Source organism: Hesperophylax consimilis, chromosome 17 (genome assembly GCF_061612785.1).
Source record: "Hesperophylax consimilis isolate HC1 chromosome 17, BYU_Hcon_1.0, whole genome shotgun sequence".
NCBI lineage: Eukaryota > Metazoa > Arthropoda > Insecta > Trichoptera > Limnephilidae > Hesperophylax > Hesperophylax consimilis.
In genome coordinates, this window is record NC_142852.1 from 7,456,966 (window position 1) to 7,477,311 (window position 20,346).

General features: G+C 37.1%; 1 protein-coding gene across 1 annotated transcript in view; it reads right to left on the bottom strand.

Moving 5' to 3' along the window:
• The window catches only part of Dcr-1 (Endoribonuclease Dcr-1), a 111,841-nt gene that overhangs the window by 32,577 nt on the left and 58,918 nt on the right, over positions 1-20,346 (bottom strand). Inside the window, exons 19-27 of the mRNA XM_089641762.1 lie at positions 19,336-19,514; positions 18,932-19,102; positions 17,193-17,359; positions 15,137-15,291; positions 12,268-12,406; positions 9,604-9,697; positions 8,716-8,807; positions 5,469-5,659; positions 3,518-4,978 (exon numbers count right to left, since the gene is read on the bottom strand). Coding sequence (XP_089497888.1) covers positions 3,518-4,978; positions 5,469-5,659; positions 8,716-8,807; positions 9,604-9,697; positions 12,268-12,406; positions 15,137-15,291; positions 17,193-17,359; positions 18,932-19,102; positions 19,336-19,514 — 2,649 coding nt within the window. The remainder of the gene's footprint in view (positions 1-3,517; positions 4,979-5,468; positions 5,660-8,715; positions 8,808-9,603; positions 9,698-12,267; positions 12,407-15,136; positions 15,292-17,192; positions 17,360-18,931; positions 19,103-19,335; positions 19,515-20,346) is intronic.

The following is a 20,346-nucleotide window of genomic DNA, read 5'->3' on the forward strand; positions in this document are numbered from 1 at the left end:
GTACTTTTTCCCTCTGTGAAACCGAATTGATTTTCATTTATAATCGAGTTTTTTTTTAAGAATGCAGTTAGTCTTTTTTTAACAATTTTTTCAAAAATTTTCGATATATTAGATAAGAGTGAAATGGGTCTATAATTAGAAATGTCCTCCGGGCTACCGGACTTAAATATTGGAGAGATTATGGTTTTCTTATACGTGCTCGGGAAAACTCCTGTCTTAAAGCTATTGTTTATAATATGAGAAATTGGTGTAGAAATATAATTTTTAATGATTTTTAGTGTTTTTACAGTGAGACCGTCAAATCCCGGAGCAGAACCACCTCGCATTTTTGATATAATTTGTACAATTTCAGACGGATTGGTTGGTTCGAAGAGTTCAAGTTTAGTTTCTATATTCGGAATATTTTCAATATACATCTTATTTATTTTTTTCACGGTAATTTTTTCTGCTAGACTCTTTCCGATATTTGCAAAGAAATCGTTAAAAGCGTTTGCTCCTTTTTTAGGTTCTTCAATACAGTTAATTATGTTATTGTTTTGTATTACACTCTTAATAGTATTACTTTTGGTATTTTGTTTATTTTCCATGATTTCATTGATTATATTCCAAACTTTCTTACTGTCATTTTCAGAATCATCAAGTTTATTTTTATAATAATTTTCTTTCGTGTTTTTTATGAGCGTGGTTAATTTATTTTTGTATTCTCTAAAATGAACATTTAATTTAATGTCTAGTGGTTTTTTTTTTGTTTCTTTATAAAGCCATTCTTTGTGTCTTATGGACACAACAAGCCCATGTGTTATCCACGGTTTGATTTTACGAAATTTTGCCGAATTTCCTTTTGGAATAATTTTTTTTGAATCATTTATAAAGTTCGTTAATCTATTTTCAAATATTTTACAGCACTCGTTGACGTTATCACTTTGGAGAATATCTAACCATAATTCAGATGACAATTTATTTTTCAAAGATTCGATATTAACAACAGATATTTCGTTCTTATTATTAGCAGTTTGTCCGCAATGTTGGTTTATCGCCTGAGGTATTATTGAATTGTAATGTAGCAAAGTCATGTAATGGTCGGTAATTGAGGTTTTTATAATTCCCGAGTTTAAATTATTTATATCCTTGATATTTGTGAAAATGTGATCAATGCATGATGGACGTTGCCCATTGACGTTTCTGGTGTAAGAGTTAATACACGACACATAATTCAATTCCGCCATCATATTTAAGTAATTATCTTTATCGTTCGATGTATAATCGTGCGATATGTTTAAATTAATGTCACCTAAAACTATTGTATTCGCGTTTCTGTAGTTTAATAACACATGTCTTAATTCTTCAATAAACAAACAGACAGTAGACGAGTGCGTTCTGTATAGAGAGATAATATCAATTTTTTTGTTATAACACTTCATTTGTACATGTAAGCAGTTTGTTCCATTCACATTAATTTCTTCCTCGCACAATATGTCACAATTATTTTCTACGAACATAACGATTCCACTGTTTTTGTTAATTCGGTTTGTAGTAGATACATAGGTATATCCCGGTATATAGTACGCCACTTCGCCACTTGAATGTGTTTCCGTTAACACAATGCAAGCGGGCTTCCTGAGATCATTATTTACTGTTGTCAAAAATTCATCCATGTTTCGTTCTAAACTTCTTATGTTCATGTGTAGAATTAAAGGGCTGCGATTGAGGTCGTTTTGGTGGGTACGGTATTCTTGATAGCTGTCATATGTTTTTTCGTCAATATTATTTTTTTCGTCTAGTGCGTTATATAAAAATTCTGTCATTTTTCTTCGAAGTCTATTCTGTCTCTTGCTACTTTGAGCATTTTATTTTTGTAGGGACATAAGTTGCTGAAAGCTGCGTGGTCTGTTTTATTTTTCTCGCCATATTTCTTATTTTGCGATGTGCAATTTGCACAAACCGGTGTTTTTTCTCTTTCAGGGCATTTAGCAAAAGTATGGTCACCCGTGCAATGCGGGCACACCGATGGATTCGTTCGATTTAGGCATCTGGAGGCTGTGTGCATGAATTTGCAGCAGTGGTAGCACTGAGTTAAAGGATCACAATCCACTATGTTAACCCTTTGGTACTGGATATTTATCTTTTCTAATGATAGCAAATTTTTTCGTGTTGTACCGCTGGTTTCCACGATATAGTTCGAGAATTTGTTTTGTTCTTCATTTTCTTGATCCCGAGTACCACGTTGGTATTTATTAGAATGTTTGTATTTTATTTCAGTAATCAAATTTATTTTATTTTCTTCGTTTTTCGTTACAATGTCTTGAATCCCTTCGTTTTGTGTGAGTATCCCATTTACTATTTCCTCTTCCGTCAAGTTCGATTTGAGTCCTTTCAAAATTAATTTGGGTTTTTTCTTTTTTATTTCATTTATTTCCAGGTTATAATTGAGTTTTTTAATTTCCTCCGTAAGAATGTTGGTATATTCTTTTTTTGGGCATGATATGATTACTTGCTCTTTATTTGTTTTTCTTAATCCATTTATTCCAATTTTAAGTTGGTCTAGTTTGATGTCTTTCTGTATCTTGTCACATATTTCTGCAGCTTTTGTTGTTTTTTTAGTTGATGATATTATTATAGAGAACCTCTCTTCTTTTGAAATTTCTTTTTTATTTGCTGCTAGAACTTGCGCGTAAGATGGTATTTTACTGTTTTTTTCCACGACTTTTTCTATTTTCTTCGTAAGTTCTTCGTAATTTTCGATATTTTTTTTTTGTAGTTTGATTATTTCTTTTTGGTGTTTAATTTTTTCAGTTTTCCAAAGCTCTTCTAATATATAAACATTTTGTTCTAGGTTCGTTTTTGCTTTCGAATCTTTCACTGTTGTAATTTTTTGTATTTCAGTTTTTATATTATCAATGGCCGTGTCCATAATGTGTTAACTCGCTGCGCTCGCTGCGCAAGTAGCTCGGCGCTCGGCAGCGCTTGCAATTTTTGCGACAATACTTTACTTCGCTGCGCGCGACCGTTCACGTTGATTATAGAACTGATACTGCAAGTGTAAAAAATGTTTGCCGAAGGACCTTGAATGTTAGTGTAATTACCACTGCACATAAGACAATAATATGTTGTATGGATAAGGAAGGACTCACCTTCTTCCTGTCTATCCTCCTCAGGTATCACTGCGGTAGCACTGAACGCAAAGCGATTTTGCACGAGAAGTGCGCGGGTTATTGTATGTAGGAAAAGCGTTCGTGAATATGTTTCATCTAGCGATTTAAGCTATGATAAGATCTCGCAGGAGCGGTTTGTAGACGAGCGGTGCGGGTTATTGTAACAGACTGATTGCACAATGTGCAGCGAAAGAGGTGTGGGAATAGAACGAAGGTAGGACAATGAACAACAATATTATCTCAGTACAGTGGTCGCATGGATGGCGTAACCAGATACGTTTACCTAGAAATTCCAGATGGTAAGAACTGTGCATTTTAATGATACCAGAGCTTCGACGTAAAAAAAAGATTTATGTAAAATTTACCTGTAATATTACACTGGGGCTTGGTCCTGGGTGGCTGTTTAAATCTGGTTGATAGTCAAAACTGAAATTCGCATCGAAATCGCTGATTTTTTCATCAAATGAACCAACATTGTCGACTGTTTTCTCAATTCGATCACCGTCAATGGTATTTTTTATTTTAGGCTCATTATCGACTTGAAAACAAGTAGTTGAGTTTATTTCCTTTGTATTATCAATCGTAGACTTTATTTCAGCTGCATTATCAACTGTAGACTTTATTACAGCTGCATTATCAACTGTAGACTTTATTTCAGCTGCATTATCAACTGTAGACTTTATTACAGCTGCATTATCAATTGTAGACTGTATTTCAGCTGCATTATCAACTGTAGACTTTATTACAGCTGCATTATCAACTGTAGACTTTATTTCAGCTGCATTATCAACTGTAGACATTCTTTCAGCTGCATTATCAATAATTTCCCTGTATTTTTCCGTCACATCGCTGTAATCCCTTTCAAAATCACCGTCATCTTGAAAGTCCCTTAGCGCAAAGAAATTATATTTCCGCCACGACTCTTTCGGCAAAGATTGTTTTATTTCTCTCAATATTCTACGCTTGTTCAATTCCAAATCAGCCAAGGAAATACGTCCATTTTTAAGTAGTCCATTTTCATTTTGCTGAATTTCTTCATACGGAAACATCTCCTTGAAAAGATCAGCAATTTCAACTTGGCTCAGTGCTAAATCATAAACATCAGGAAATGGGTTTGTTTTATCATCACCAAAACCTATGTCCAAATCTTTTGAGTCCTTTAACACCTCAAATTGATGCATATTAGTGACAATTTCATTGTTAAGCGATGCTAAAACATCTGTTCCAGTATTTTTGCTGACAAGAACATCAATCTTACTCTGATTTTCATTTAAAACTGACTTATTTGCATCGGTATGTTCATCTGCCTGAATAATTTTGGATGTTTCTTGGTGGCTTCTAGTTTTTTTTGGTATTATTTTTGCTATTTTAAAGTCGCTTTCATCTTTCAAATATAAATCATCAGCTATAACCAGTTTGGTTGATTTATCTTCTAATTTCAAATTCATATCATCAACTTTAAGCAGTTTGGTTGATTTATCTTCCAATTTTAAATTCAAATCACCTGTTTCAACAACTTCAGCTGTTTCATCTTCCATTTTCAAATTCAAATCAGCTGTTTCAACAACTTCGGTTGTTTTATCTTCCGTTTTCAAATTGGGTTCGGTTGATGAATCGTTGGTTATGGACAACGTAGTGTTCCAGTGTTTTATGACTCCCCTGGCACCAAACATTTGTATGTTGGTCTGGTTGTTGTGAAAGGAGATGGTCTCAGAAAACTCCTGCATTTTGATTGACTCAACGGATTGGGTCACAGGAACCAAGACGCCACTCTTCAAGATGTCCAGTTCGTTGGCTTCTACGGCTTTGGTAAATTTCTCAATATACTGAAAAAGAAGAAAATATATGCACAAATTCGGAATATTTCAGAACAGGTTAGAAAAAAATAGAACAAATATTATATGAAAAGAATAAAGAAAATAATTTTTTGACAGGGATGAACTCTTACTTGATATTATGGTCGCCGTACCAAATTTTTTATTTAACTACTCGGAGACCGCAGCACTGAAGGAGTCGAGGGTTTTGTGATTTCACTGCTAAGCTGAAGAGGGATGAACAAGAACGGAAGACGGCTGATTGGAAGAGTTTTTATTTACAGAGATACAAATATTGGCTGTGGAATTATCTCTTCAAAACCCGTGTTCACTTCTTCCTGTTTACAAATATACCCCGCAAATATTCCACGCAATCTATCTACCTTTTCGTTGGTCCAATTCTGGCCACTGCTCACTTCCTCTGAGATTAGGTCATGTTAGGTTAGATTGGGTAAGATTAGGTTAGGTTATGTTAGGTTAGGTTGTTTGCTTGTTTGATTACCTTGAGCGTGGACTCGTCTTCCCTTGCCTCGCGGCCGTAGAAGAATGCGGTGAAAGCTTGACGGCTGGCCAGCTCCTGGGCGGCGTGACGCTGCACGGCGAGCGGATCGGCGATTGGTGAGGACGGCACCGCCGGCACCAGCTCAATGGCCTCCGCCTCATTGCCCGACTTGAACTCTATCCTAATGCCGCCTAGAATTCACAAAACCGTACACCTCTTATTTAGGTACACACATTCTAATACAGACGGTACTGAGACGATTCACAAACATACCAAGAGCTTTGAAAAATCGGCAATATGAAGATGGACTCAAGGAACTAAAATTAACCATTCAAGCCTTGCAAGGACATCACTAGCCACGAACATTGGTGACAGCCGATAGTTCACTCTCAACTGGCGAACCTATTACTTGATCGAAACTGATGGTTTGTGCAATTGGTGCTTGGCACATATGTCATTATTACGGAGAAAAAGTTAAAAGTTTCATTTCTACATTGCATTATTTATTAATACATATGTTGTAACATGTGTGTAAAAGTACTTTTTCTTTTGTGTGTATTGTACTCAAAAATTATGAAAAAATTGATTTAAAATACATATAACATGTTTTCGATTAATCAAAATACCTTAAAACATAAAATAATTAGATTTTCAATATTTATATTCTCACTACAGTCAAATGAAAAGTATAACAGCCAATATCTCACTCACAAGAGATTACGTTTTAATGTAGTTGTACATTAAAGTAAATAAAAGAGGAGAGTTTGAAACGCCCGTCCGCAGTATCCAAAGATATTGTGTGCGAGTCAATTGAAAAACAACCAATGTTCCACACACAAGCGTGTAAAATGAAAAACTGGCATTTGTTTATGTCACCATCTCTTTAACCACTCAGAACATTAGAACGTCAAAAGACGTAAATATGATAATAGCGGTCAAGACATTAGAACGTCTTTTCACGTCAACGCGCGAGATTTTACAAAAATCGATTTATTTCCATCACTAGTATACGGATTGCCATGATTTAAAAAACAGAGTATCGATAATGAATAACGCTACGCGTCTGTATTCAAGAATATCTATGGAACGTAGAGTGTCATCTTGTTCGTTCATAATTTATTGCGTTTCTAAATAATTTATTAAAAATATTTTAGTTTGAACGGTTAATATTTTGAGGTGACTAATAGTTTTTAATTATATTTGTTCAATATATAAGGTGTTATTTCTTTATGATACTCAGAAAAAAGTACATTTTTCAAAGCTTTGAAATAATTGTAAGCGATTTTTACATATTTTTGACGTTTTCATAAAATGTATATTTAGAAACGCAAATATTTACGTACGACAACACAATGCGATAGTGGATTTCATAATCTTTCCGAAACATTTTTTAGAATGAGGCTACGTTTCCCAAAACGTTAGTTATGAAGCCTTTAGCAAAACTCGTAAATAACACAAAAATTATCACGTTTTGACAGTTCTCAAAGGAACACATAGTAGATAAAAGTCTTTGTCTGAGAGGTTAAAACATATAATATTCTTCGTGCTGTCTCAGTCACGGCCATTACCTAAGCGTCCCTAAGCTTTCAAAAGACATAGTGCCATCTCATTTACTCTATGGCGCGCATAGGGACAGAAGATGCCAAAGCTGGGGACATTCTTTAAATCGACCCAGCGAATCGTGTGGACTTGTGAATGAAAGCTTCTATTCGAGACCATAGATGTCACTGCTCGTCACTCGCAGGTGCGGCTCGCAGCGCTGCTGTTTCGTGGTACATTTCAAATAAATAAGAATAAGACCACTTATTTTGTTGCACATAATTTATTGTTGTCTTATAATTTTGGAGGGTCGAACATCAATTGACCTAAGGGAAGAACCGCCACTTGACTCGATTGCCTATCACTGATCAATAAATTGTCTTGGCAGTCAATAATTTTGCCGGGCAACGTGTTGGCTGTCAATATTGTCATATCCAATCAAGATTATCAAATGCGTAAGACGAATTCACAACACAAAAAAAATGATTTCTTACAATAATTCCACTAAATTTGTTCAATAAATTGGCTGCCATTTTGTTAGAAATTTAAAAAATTGGGCGCAGTTTTCATAGAAAGTTTATTTGAAGGTGTAAAATTGATGACATTAAGTTGCAAAAATTATATCTATCAAATGACCACTTCCTCCTGAGTTGATGCACATTGACGAAATTCACGCTACATTAAAACAACAGACCGGAAATTGGTCAAATAAGCAGTAACAATAATTCCGCGTTCTTTAGGTGTGTATCACCTCATTGCTTGTTGTCAACTAATTTTCTATCTGTCTACAACATAGAGGTAAAAGCACAATGACATTTGCAAAAATTATGGCTCTCTCACATTATGACATTACTTTTTTTTGCCCCACCTTGTAGAAATGATGAGTATTTTGATAGCGGGTAGCAATATTTTTTACATTTCAAAGTTTTCCAGTAATGTTGGCCTCACTGGGTGGCTTGCCCGTGCTGAGGCCTTCATTTTATAATATGAAAATATAATCTACATAATACATTTAAAATATAATCTTGTGTGTTTGTGAGTGATGTGTGTTTATATTGGTTTTGTGTGTTACGTGTAGGTTTTATTTTTATTTTATGCTATGACATTTTGTTAATATTGTCTTTTTTGTTCTTTAATCCATTTTGTAATTTTGTGTTTGAATTTATTTTTATTTTCCTCAATTTTTATTTCAAGTTTTACACTGTTGAAAGTGTCTTTGTCCAAAGCTTGAATTTACTGTCGGAGTTTTTATGTTTTCTTTGTACGCTTGTCTAACTTGTCTGTTAGTATTATTTTGTTTATGTTGAAATTTATTTTTTTTGTCAAAAATGTAGTTTAGTAGTGTTTTAACGTATAATTGGCGTATATCTAGTACGTCACAGCTGTTGAATATTTGGTCTGTATCAGTCAGTCTATGTTTTTTTAGTATTACCTTTAAGATCGTTTTCTGTGCGGTTTCTATGTAATTGATAGCCGAGTTTGTTGCTCCTCCCCAAGCAATAATTCCATATTCTATTATTGATTGGCAAAGTGCAAAATATATTGTTTTATTTTATATATGTTTCTTATGTTTAGGAAAATGTGTATTGTTTTGAGAAGTTTGTTTGTGATTTGTTTGATGTGAGGTATCCATCCATCTAAGGTTATCTTTGCAATCTTCACGGAAATATCTTACCGGCAATAAATTGTCAAACGACTAAAAAATTACCTTGTTCGGACGGTTCGCTAGCAACGACTTTATCATCGTCGTCTGTTTCTTCGTCAGATGAAATCACATCTTCGGCGGATGCATCAAAATCACTGGAAACCAACAGCAATAACACAATAATTAGGCTGTACCCTATAAAAAACTTTGTATTTTTGTTGACCGGACAACTAGTCAACACACTTTTGAAAAGTGATATAAAGTGATGAACAAAAAACTAAGTTATGTTAGGTTTATAGGCCTTTTTTCATCACTTTCAATGACTTCAATCACTTTCGTAAGTGTGTTGAATTGCCACTGTCCTGAATTGCCAATCTTTTGAATTGACTCCACACAAGACGTGCTGAGGAAAATAATTTCCATCAGAGCCTATGTCGTCTTTGGGGATGCTGTGTGGAGAGTCTTATTGAGAAGAGGAATGAGTGAACATTGATCTTGAAGAGATGCATGTTGTAGGATGGAGGAAACACAGATGTCTACAAATCGTTCCACACCCAAGAACGAGTCTTAGAATTGATCCATTCTCATGTGACAAATGTCAACTGTGTACAAAAATGTAATGTTACTATTAAGCTAGTTCCTCGAAGCATATTTCATTAAAATACCGGTAGAACAAGGACAGCATTCCCACCTGACGCCTGTGCTTTAAAGATAGCAATTCGTTGAAGACAGGGGAATCTATTAAACAAACTGCCCGTTTCTGCACAGAGTCAAGGGTTTTTATCAGGTATTTTGGGGCTACAGACCAGAGGTGGCTGCCATATTCAATAGTGGGGCGCGATTGTACAGGGTCAGCAGTTGTGTACTATTTAAGTATCTGTACAGTACGCCAGTGTAAATAAATGAAATATTTAAAAAAAGGATTTGGATTGACGAGGAGTGTTTGCGTACCTAGAAACGTAGCTAGCGTCACTGTCGGCCACGGAATACTTCCTCTGATGCGGCTGCCTCCGAGGAGATGTCGCTAAACTCCAGTCTGCACCGCCTGCAAATAAAATATATGCAAATTTAGATACAGTAAAGACTCTGCAGAAAAACTGGCTTCTCCTTTATCCTCTGGACATGGTGTATGGATCACGTGTCGCGCCTCCCCCTTACGAGGTGCTCTTGGTTGTCGTGAGGTCTGTAAGAGCTAGACCTCCTTCCTTGCGCTCCTCTCCCGTCTGACGCTCGATTTCTTCTTTAGGGTCTTTGGCTGCTCACAGCCTATATATATACCTAACACCAGACATGATGTTAAAAATATATAAAACATATGTGCGACCTCTCCTGGAATATGCTTTCCAAATACGGAGTCCTTACTTCGCAAAGGATATAAATCTGTTAGAGAGTACAGAGACAAAATACCAAGAGCTCTGAAAGATCTACGATACCAAGATACACTCAAGGAACTAAGATTACCAACCTTACAAGAAAGAAGAGAAAGGGGTGACTTGATCGAGACTTTTATCTGGACATTACAGTTGCCCTAGCATCCAACAAATCTTCACATTACCAAATCCTAGAAAACACTTCCTTGCAAATAGAGTAGTGGATGCTTGGAACAAACTCCCACAACATGTCATCGATGCAACAAATATAAATCAATTCAAAGCTTTATTGGATTCACATTTGGAGAGAAGAAAGGACTTAGTTCAAACTTAAAACAACTCAATTGCTGGCAAACTTGTTGTGAAATCAGATATAAGCGCATCAGCAGAATGCTGCCTGCTCATTACATAATAATAATAATATATCAGCTTATCTCTTTCTTTGGGGCAAAATCAGACGGTCACCGCGAGTGTGAGCGGTTGTCGAACCTCACCTGTGGACCAACTGACGTTTGATTGCACTTTTGAGGGACTGCCGACTTTTATACTAACCTAACATTTATACTAACCTGAGCATCTTGCATAGTGCTAACTAACTTCTCATGCAGCGACATTTGAGGTCTAGAATCGTTGTATACCTACAGTCTTTTATCAATATATTAAATATATAAAAAAAATATAAAAATAAAAAATAAAAAAATAAAAAATATATATATTAAAAAAATAGAGTCCTGCTGTGTACCCTGAAGGAGTAACCATCTGTTACTTATACCGGGGTGGGAAAGTGGTGGGAGCCTCAAATACCCCAAGAGTTAAAAATACTATTTGGTTTAGTGAATTTTCGTATTACTGAAATCTTTAAGAAACACCTGGATTTTTGGAACATTTGAGAGTGTTACGTTTTCTTTCAACCGTCTGCAGCCAGTGAGAGTATGGCCTCCCTAATTGCGATACGTTGTGAGGCTGAAGGTAGTGGGGGGGAAAGGAGATGAGACAGAGGAAGGTGGGGAAGTTGAAGAAAAGCAACAAACAAGCAATGTTTCAATTCTGAATGGTGGTCTAGGGCGATACCGAGAGTACCATCAACTCTGGAATGTGCCTCGGTTGGAAACAAAAAGCAGAGTTTGCCGACAGAAGAGATGGGCTGACAACTTCGGACGGGTGATATCCGTCAGAGCAGAAGATACTCTTGGTACTGTCCTGTTGAAACACACCATTCAGGATCAAAAACATTGCGTGAAATGCTTTTGGCGTTTGGTATTAGTGTTTGGTTACTAGATCTAAATGGCAGGTTGTAAGTAAGGTCATCCCAACCTTCGAAAGAAGATATTTTTTAAGTCTATGACCTTTTATTTTATTTATTTTTATTTATTTATTTAATACATGTTACATTATTTTGAAATTTACATAAAGTAGATATGTATAATGAATCACCATACTAGGCGGCTGCCTGTTTCATGGTGACCAATTGAGTGTAATTAATTTGTATGAAATATGAAATCTAGTGTAAACATATGAAATTAGTAACTATAGATGAAGCTAAAATTTTGGAAAAATTGTAATAAAAAGTAGAAGATAGAAATTAGAAAGGAGAAAGAAGTAAATTAGCATTAGATTGTAAAAATTTACATAGTTATATATATAATTTTTAATATGTGTGCATGCAAGCACACATGTGTATATAGCAGCAGACATACCTATATACATATAACAACACATGTATACATACACCCATATGACGCATCCTCACGCATATAAACAATATATACACCTCTATCTGAGTACTTGGAATAGGCTACTAACACTATAACAATCACACATCAAAAAATCCCCGAGCGCTTTCCCGAAACTGTCGTATTTGGCTATTGATTTTATTTCTAACGTTAAATTATTGAATATTTTTGGAGCAAGAAAGTTAAATTGTCTTTGTGCCATTGAGGTTTTTATTGGGGGAATAGTATAATTGGATTTGTTGGAATATCTTGTATTATGGGTCGATTCAAAAATATTTTTTTTCGTATGTTTGAATTTATAGTAGGAGGATATGTTTTTGACGTATAAGGATTTTATGTTGAGTACTTTGAAGTCGTTAAATAAGTCCTTCGTGGGGTGAATATAGTGTACTTTGTAAATAGTCCGCATTATCAATTTTTGAGCTTTAATTAATGGATCTAATATCGTGTTAGAGCATCCTCCCCAGACTACTATACCTTATGACCTTAGCGGCAGCTGGCACTATGCTCACCTTGCGAGGAAGGACACATGGTGATGTTTCCTGGCAGCTTAGCCGAGGAGAGCATTTCATCATCAATCTCCTCACTCAGTCGAATGGAGGCCGCCATTTCGTTGCTCCACATGCCCACTTCAAAAACGTCGCCACTTTCCTGAAAACAAATTAACATTGAATATATTTTTTAACTAACTAACCATCATGCCGTTTTACTGCAGGGGTTTGCAGAGAGGACGTTCCACCAAACAACTCTGTCTTGGCACACATTTCTTGTCTCATTCACATTCATACATCGTCTCATACATACTCTTCTATTGTTCTGACTCTTGACATGGCCCGACTCAAGTATCTGATTCACTTGATCGTGCCATGTCTTCCTCAGGCGTCCCCGACTTCTGCTACCATTAGCATTCGCATCACTTATTACACTATCCTTCTTACACTCCTATCTTCGCTCATTCGCTCTACATGCCCAAACCATCTAAGCGTACCTTTCTTAATCTTACTCATTAACGCTTATATCAGCCTTGCGTTCTATGTGGATCTTCATATTCCTCACATGATCATACATGGCTTTACCGCACATACTGTGACCTGATTTCTGCAGCATACAATCTACAGGGTTTTCCAATAAGAGGTGTTATTTTGAATAGCCTGCTTTTGAACCTGTCATTTTTTAACATTTGACAAGTAGAAACTACGCCATTAATAAAAATGGAACGAACACGCTTCAACAACGCATTGAAATTATTAAAATTCTCTTGAGTGAATCAAATGCAAATCATCTTGAGTTATGAGGCCCATTTCCACCTCGGTGGCTTGGTCAACAAGCAAAATTGTCGCATCTGGGGCTCGGAAAACCCAAGAGTTATTATTGAAAAACCTCTTTATCCTCAACGTGTGACTGTTTGGTGCGGTTTATGGTCCGGCGGAGTCATTAAACCATACTTTTTCGAAAATGAGGCTAGAGCCACAGTTACGGTGAATGGATTGCGCTATCGAGAGATGATTAATGATTTTTTATGGCCGGAATTGGATGGTATTGATCTGGACAACGTTTACTTTCAACAAGACGGCGCTACGTGCCACACAAGCAACGAAACCATTGATCTTTTACGATTGAATATCAAAATAAAACCTCTTATTGGAAAACCCTGTACATATATATGTATATTTTTTTAAACTAAATTCAAACAAAGAATTGTTTGCAATTTATTTCAATAGGATATCCACAGAATTAAACATTTTAAATTATTCTATGCAAATTTCGTCAACAATGACAAACATAATTACGCAAACTAATATTCAAGTTCAAGATGGCTATCGTTTATCGCACAAAAAACATTCGACTGACATTTTTTCACATCTCCCTCTAATACCTTAATAATCCTAGGTCGTAGATATCTCTATCTCACCGCGGTCACGTCTGAAAACCACCTAAATATAAATTTTGTATGATGCTATGCATAAGTCAGACATGATAGTGTTTACCTCCTTTGTCTCTACAGCAAAGAGAAAGAAAGGAGATTGGTTTGGGACAAAATTTAAAGTGACCCACGTTAGGTACATTTGGACGCTAGATAAAACTGGAACGAATCGAAAAAACTTATGAATCTGCACGAATGTTAAAACTAAATTAATAATTGCATAGTTTGTTAAATCCTTAAACAAACTACCCGATTACCCTAAATATTCAAATAATAATCATTCTCAGACTATAAAAATATTACCATGTGTTATTTCGGCTACTGGCATTATACCTAGCTCTCTCATTCAAAATTTAGGCGTATTAGATCTGTCAAAGAATTTATATATAAAAATGAAAAAATCAGTCATTTTAAATACATGTAGGATTACGAAAGATTTTTTAAATATTTATATTGAGGAATCAGTAGGATTTATAGGCCCTGTTAGGAGTTCTACCGAGCCGAACCCTCTGATATGAAAATATCTGGAGTCGGTGAATTATTTTCCCATTTGATCTCTGGTGAGTTGACGTGTTGTTCTTGAATTGTTTTGTATTTATTTTGGTTATATAATGCACTTGCATAGTGTGGATTGACTAGATGATCATTTGTGGAAAATTGTGTGGAAGGGTTTAGTTTTTCCTGTGGGGAAGATTTAACCCGGACATAAAGTCGGAAAAAATAAGTATTGGTGTCGCGAAGCTGCGACTCCACTATATTTTTAAAGGTGGTGCAGAGCAAAGCCCTATGCAACACGCCCAAAGGACCAGTCCCAAACTACACCGAATGCTAGGTTATGGGACGATTTATGCATCCGACAAACCCAATGGACAGTGCAATAGTCAAAAAGGTATAAATCTGGGCTTCTGGAGCACAAGATAAGCCCAGATTGGAATGTAGGAAAGATGGACTCACCCGTTGATGATTACCACACGTCTCCAGGATTTTGGATGATTTCACTTCACAAATATATAATCACCCTGTCTGATATTAGTTATCACTATGAATTCTGATGAACAACTGACGCCACTTGTCCGATTTTACGTGTGTCGCAATAATCATTTTATTATGGTGACATTTTGGGATGGGTAAAAGGGACATTTGCAGGATTTTGAATTGACATTACACTTGTCCATTAAGCCTGTGGATGCATACCTAACAATCCCCTATATATTGCGCGAACAAGTATGATTGGATTATTTCTATGGGATATCACTGAAAGGGCAGTGCAACCAAATTTGAGTAGCTATCGCTCAAGGCCATTACCATTGCCACCCAAATTTGGGTAGCTACCGCTCAAGGCCATTAGCATTGACACCCAAATTTGGGTAGCTACCGCTCAAGGCCATTAGCATTGCCACCCAAATTTGGGTAGCTATCGCTCGAGTGATTATATGGTAAAGCATTAAAGTATTTACCCCGCTTTGACCTTCCTCTTTCTCCTTCATGATGTCATTGAGAGTCTTCTCTGCGGGTTTAGGACAACCATGACAATTTTCTTCATCCACATTTTCAATAATGACGATTTCACTATCTGGGTTCACTTCTTGACTTGCCTCCAGTGCTTTAGCATCTAAAAAAATAAAGAAAAGTAATTAGCATTAATTCAGTATAGCAACTAAAAGAAAGACAAACATTCCTGAGTTATAAATAACTTGAGATTATAAGAATTTCACCCAATAAGGGTGTTCTAGGCCATCGTTTCAAATTATGGATAGAGAAAAGGTGAATTTTTTTATATTAATATGTATTGTTTAAATGGGCAAATTTCAAAATTATATGGAAGATTGGAATCGAATTCAGACTTAGAAGAGATGAGATGTTGAATGGAGGGGAGGCAATTTTAGATAAGGCTTGATAGAAGAGAGAATATTTGTTTAGAGAGGGACAACTAAAAAAATGTGATCTAAAGTTCCCACTTCTAGACCACAGAATGTTCGGTCTGAGGAGTCAAGCACGTGAATTTTTAAAAGGTGAGAAAGAACGGAACAATGTCCAATTCTCATTTGAATAAGTGAGGAAATTTATTTTTTGGATAAATGGGGGAATTGTTGGAACCACGGTTTTGATGGAATAGTCCTTTGTATTGAGGCATAGCAGGCTCCCTTGGATTGACTAGCAATGTGCCAATTCGCTGGTAAATTAAGGGAATTGTTGGAACCACGGTTTTGATGGAATAGTCCTTTGTATTGAGGTATAGCAGGCTCCCTTGGATTGACTAGCAATGTGCCAATACGCTGGTAAATTGGGGGAATCGTTGGAACCACAGTTTTGATGGGATAGTCCTTTGTATTGAGGCATAGCAGGCTCCCTTGGATTGACTAGCAATGTGCCAATACGCTGGTAAATTGGGGGAATTGTTGGAACCACAGTTTTGATGGGATAGTCCTTTGTATTGAGGCATAGCAGGCTCCCTTGGATTGACTAGCAATGTGCCAATACGCTGGTAAATTGGGGGAATTGTTGGAACCACAGTTTTGATGGAATAGTCCTTTGTATTGAGGCATAGCAGGCTCCCTTGGATTGACTAGCAATGTGCCAATACGCTGGTAAATTGGGGGAATTGTTGGAACCACAGTTTTGATGGGATAGTCCTTTGTATTGAGGCATAGCAGGCTCCCTTGGATTGACTAGCAATGTGCCAATACGCTGGTAAATTGGGGGAATTGTTGGAACCACAGTTTTGATGGAATAGTCCTTTGTATTGAGGCATAGCAGGCTCCCTTGGATTGACTAGCAATGTGCCAATACGCTGGTAAATTGGGGGAATTGTTGGAACCACAGTTTTGATGGGATAGTCCTTTGTATTGAGGCATAGCAGGCTCCCTTGGATTGACTAGCAATGTGCCAATACGCTGGTAAATTGGGGGAATTGTTGGAACCACAGTTTTGATGAAATAGTCCTTTGTATTGAGGCATAGCAGGCTCCCTTGGATTGACTAGCAATGTGCCAATACGCTGGTAAATTGGGGGAATTGTTGGAACCACAGTTTTGATGGGATAGTCCTTTGTATTGAGGCATAGCAGGCTCCCTTGGATTGACTAGAAAATGTGCCAATACGCTGGTAAATTGGGGGAATTGTTGGAACCACAGTTTTGATGGGATAGTCCTTTGTATTGAGGCATAGCAGGCTCCCTTGGATTGACTAGCAATGTGCCAATACGCTGGTAAATTGGGGGAATTGTTGGAACCACAGTTTTGATGGGATAGTCCTTTGTATTGAGGCATAGCAGGCTTGCTTGGATTGACTAGCAATGTGCCGATACACTGGTAAATTGGGGGAATTGTTGGAACCACAGTTTTGATGGGATATGTCAATTTGTAATACTAATATCTGCTTTCAAAAACAGTGAAGTTATCTGCAATCGAATGAAATGTGAAAATATTTTGCGCGCATTCTGCATTTTGACAGTTTGCTTAAGAGAAATATGGAGGCTCTAGAGTTCTAGAGGTTAATTAAATTAATGATTTACCAGTTCCATCTTTCTTTGCATCTCCCTCTTCCTTCAGGACGTCCACAAGGCTCCAACCGAAGTCCAGAGCCGGCCAGCGGAAGTCCTTATTCGGTCTCGGTCTGCCCAAAGCCACAACGAGCGCAACCGAACGCCGGATCTCATCGGCCAACAGGAGGCTGTTAATTCTGTAAGGAGAAAATAATAATATATTACAAGGGACTGATGAAATACCCAGTCCTTGAAAGTAGAATTCTACTAAACATCTTTGGACCTGTAATAGAAAATGAATCTTATAGGATAAAGACGAATCACAAACTCAAGAACCTTATAGAGCATGAGACCACTGTAACGACTTGTTCAAGATACCATACGGCAGAATAGAAGTTCTAGCACAGCATAGCGTGACAAGAGGAATGGTGCTAAAGAATGGAATTTCTTAAACAGTTGTTATATGTATACTTTTTTTTTTCTTTTACACACGAGTGAGTACACTCTCGTAAAGATAAATATGTTTTATTTATAATCTGAAACACTGTATTATTATGTTATGGTACATTCTTAGTTTGTAAATATTGATAAATAAATAAATTAATTTAAAAACTTTATAAAATACATACCTTATTACTATTTTAACGGAATTATGTTAGGTTAGGTTAGGTGAGTTTAAGAGACATTAGGTTAAGTGGAGTTGGGTGCGGTCAAGTGGAGTTAGGTGAAGTTAGGTGGGGTTAGGTGAGGTTAGGTGGGGTTGGGTTAATTTAGGTGGAGTTAGGTAAGGTTAGGTGGAGTTAGGTTAAGTTAGGTGGAACTAGATTAGGTTAGGTGGAGTAAGATATGGTGGAATTAGGCAGAGTTAGGTTAGATTAAATGTAGTTAGGTAAGGTTAGGTAAAGATAGTGAGATTAGGACATGTTAGGTTAAGCGGAGTTAGGTGAGGTTAGGTGAAGTTAGGTAAGGTTAGGATATGTTACGAAGTTAGGAAATAGTGAGGTTAGGATACGTTAGGTTAAATGGAGTTAGGTGCGATCAAATGGAGTTAGGTGAGGTAAGGTGGAGCTTAGTAAGGTTTGGTGAAGTTAGGTATAGTTAGGTTAAGTTAGGTGGAGATAGATTAGGTTAGGTGGAGTTAGGTATGGTTAGGTTAAGTTAGGTGGAGATAGATTAGGTTAGGTGGAGTTAGGTATGGTTAGGTTAAGTTAGGTGGAGATAGATTAGGTTAGGTGGAGTTAGGTATGGTTAGGTTAAGTTAGGTGGAGATAGATTAGGTTAGGTGGAGTTAGGTATGGTTAGGTTAAGTTAGGTGGAGATAGATTAGGTTAGGTGGAGTTAGGTATGGTTAGGTTAAGTTAGGTGGAGATAGATTAGGTTAGGTGGAGTTAGGTATGGTTAGGTTAAGTTAGGTGGAGATAGATTAGGTTAGGTGGAGTTAGGTATGGTTAGGTTAAGTTAGGTGGAGATAGATTAGGTTAGGTGGAGTTAGGTATGGTTAGGTTAAGATAGGTGGAGATCTACATTAGGTTAGGTGGAGTTAGGTAAGTTAGAAGGCCGAGTTGGGTTAGGTTAAGTGGAGTTAGATGAGACTGTGTGACTTCAACACCGTTCCTTCCACAACTGACGGAACACATTCCCAACGCTGCACAGCGCTCTTCAGACTAGTTCGCAAACCAAGATGGCAACTTGAGAATGCTGTCTGCCGGTACGGTAGGTACTCAACAAGCAAGACTGCTACAGTGTTAGGTTAGGTTCACAGTCAGTACCTGTAGAGTATGCAGGGCAGGGCTACAGCGGCGCGCCATAGCGCCCCGCGGAAGGGGTGCGTGTGGCACAGCTCTGGCACCAGGATCTGCTTCTGCTCCAGGGACTCTCGCTTTGCCTTCTTGGTGCGCTCCGAGGACGTAGGCAGAGCTACGCCCTTGCGGTTCACAAATCTGCAAGGTAATAAAAACCATTATGTTCAATTCTCATATTCAAAGGTTCAAATAAAATAAACGTTAAAATGTGAAGAGCACAGAGAAATGATTGGGTATTTCTATTTGATTCTTTCACGGAAACATAAAAGGCGTACAAATAATTAAAATGCTTCACTGTGAAAGCAGATATCTCTGTCTGGTTCGCAACCTCATTCCCGGCCCGTCTTTCGTTCTATCAACAGCGTACATACCTGGGAGTGAGCAGATTGAGGCGTGCGGAAGTGTGGTCCACGTCGAGGAGCGGCTGACGGCTCTGCGTGATTGTGACTCCGTACTTGCTACGGTAATAGTCCTCGAAAGTCTCGTGCTGCGAGGAAGGGAAGGCGGAACGAGGTGATAGGTGCCAACAGATCTCCGCCACGTAGAAATACTGCAAATGACAATATATTTTTATAAACCTGCAATTTTATTTTTTGTTATAGTAACCCCTATGGCTAATTTCGGTTTTGAGAACAAATACCTAATTACCTGTAGAGTGAATTTGTTCGCTTTTCGAAGCTGCTCAAATGGTCCTCATAGAAATCATCGCCTCTCCCTTACTGTCATGGTGAGAAATATGAACTAAACGGTGTTAAAAAGATAAGATACCACGCTTTATATTCAAATCCAAGAGTTAACCACACAAATTAAAACTAGCTGACGTGTACCCGACGTTCCTGGGGTTATCCTTATGAGATAGCCATACACCATTGCGAAATTTTCTGTAGGCGTTCGGTCGATTGATGCTTAGCGACAGGAAGGGTACTCCTACCTTTTGCGCCGGCCTCATTTCAATTGCAGAAAAGATGGAATTATTCAATGTTTTTATATGAATATTATATACCAATCTCTTTATAAAGGTCCCAACTATATGTACATAATTATCCAATTGTAATGCAAGTCTGTTTTTTATATTTATTTTCGTGCCTTTCGTTTACATCGGTATTTCAACGAAAGGATAGTATATTATTTGTTATGGAAATAATTCAATTCCTGGAATGAGGGTTTTTATGACAGTGAAACCCGATTCAAATCTCTTTTTCTGTTCCGTACCCACTCAACTCCTATGTGCAAGCGAGTGAGAGATGTCAGACGTATTTGAAGAAAGCCAGTATGAGTAAATACCGATGGGCGGACCGTAATAAATATATTACAAGGTTAATTGAGTTTCATTTCAAATAATATTCGATTTTCTTTTAGTATTTTTATAGCTTGAGTATGCT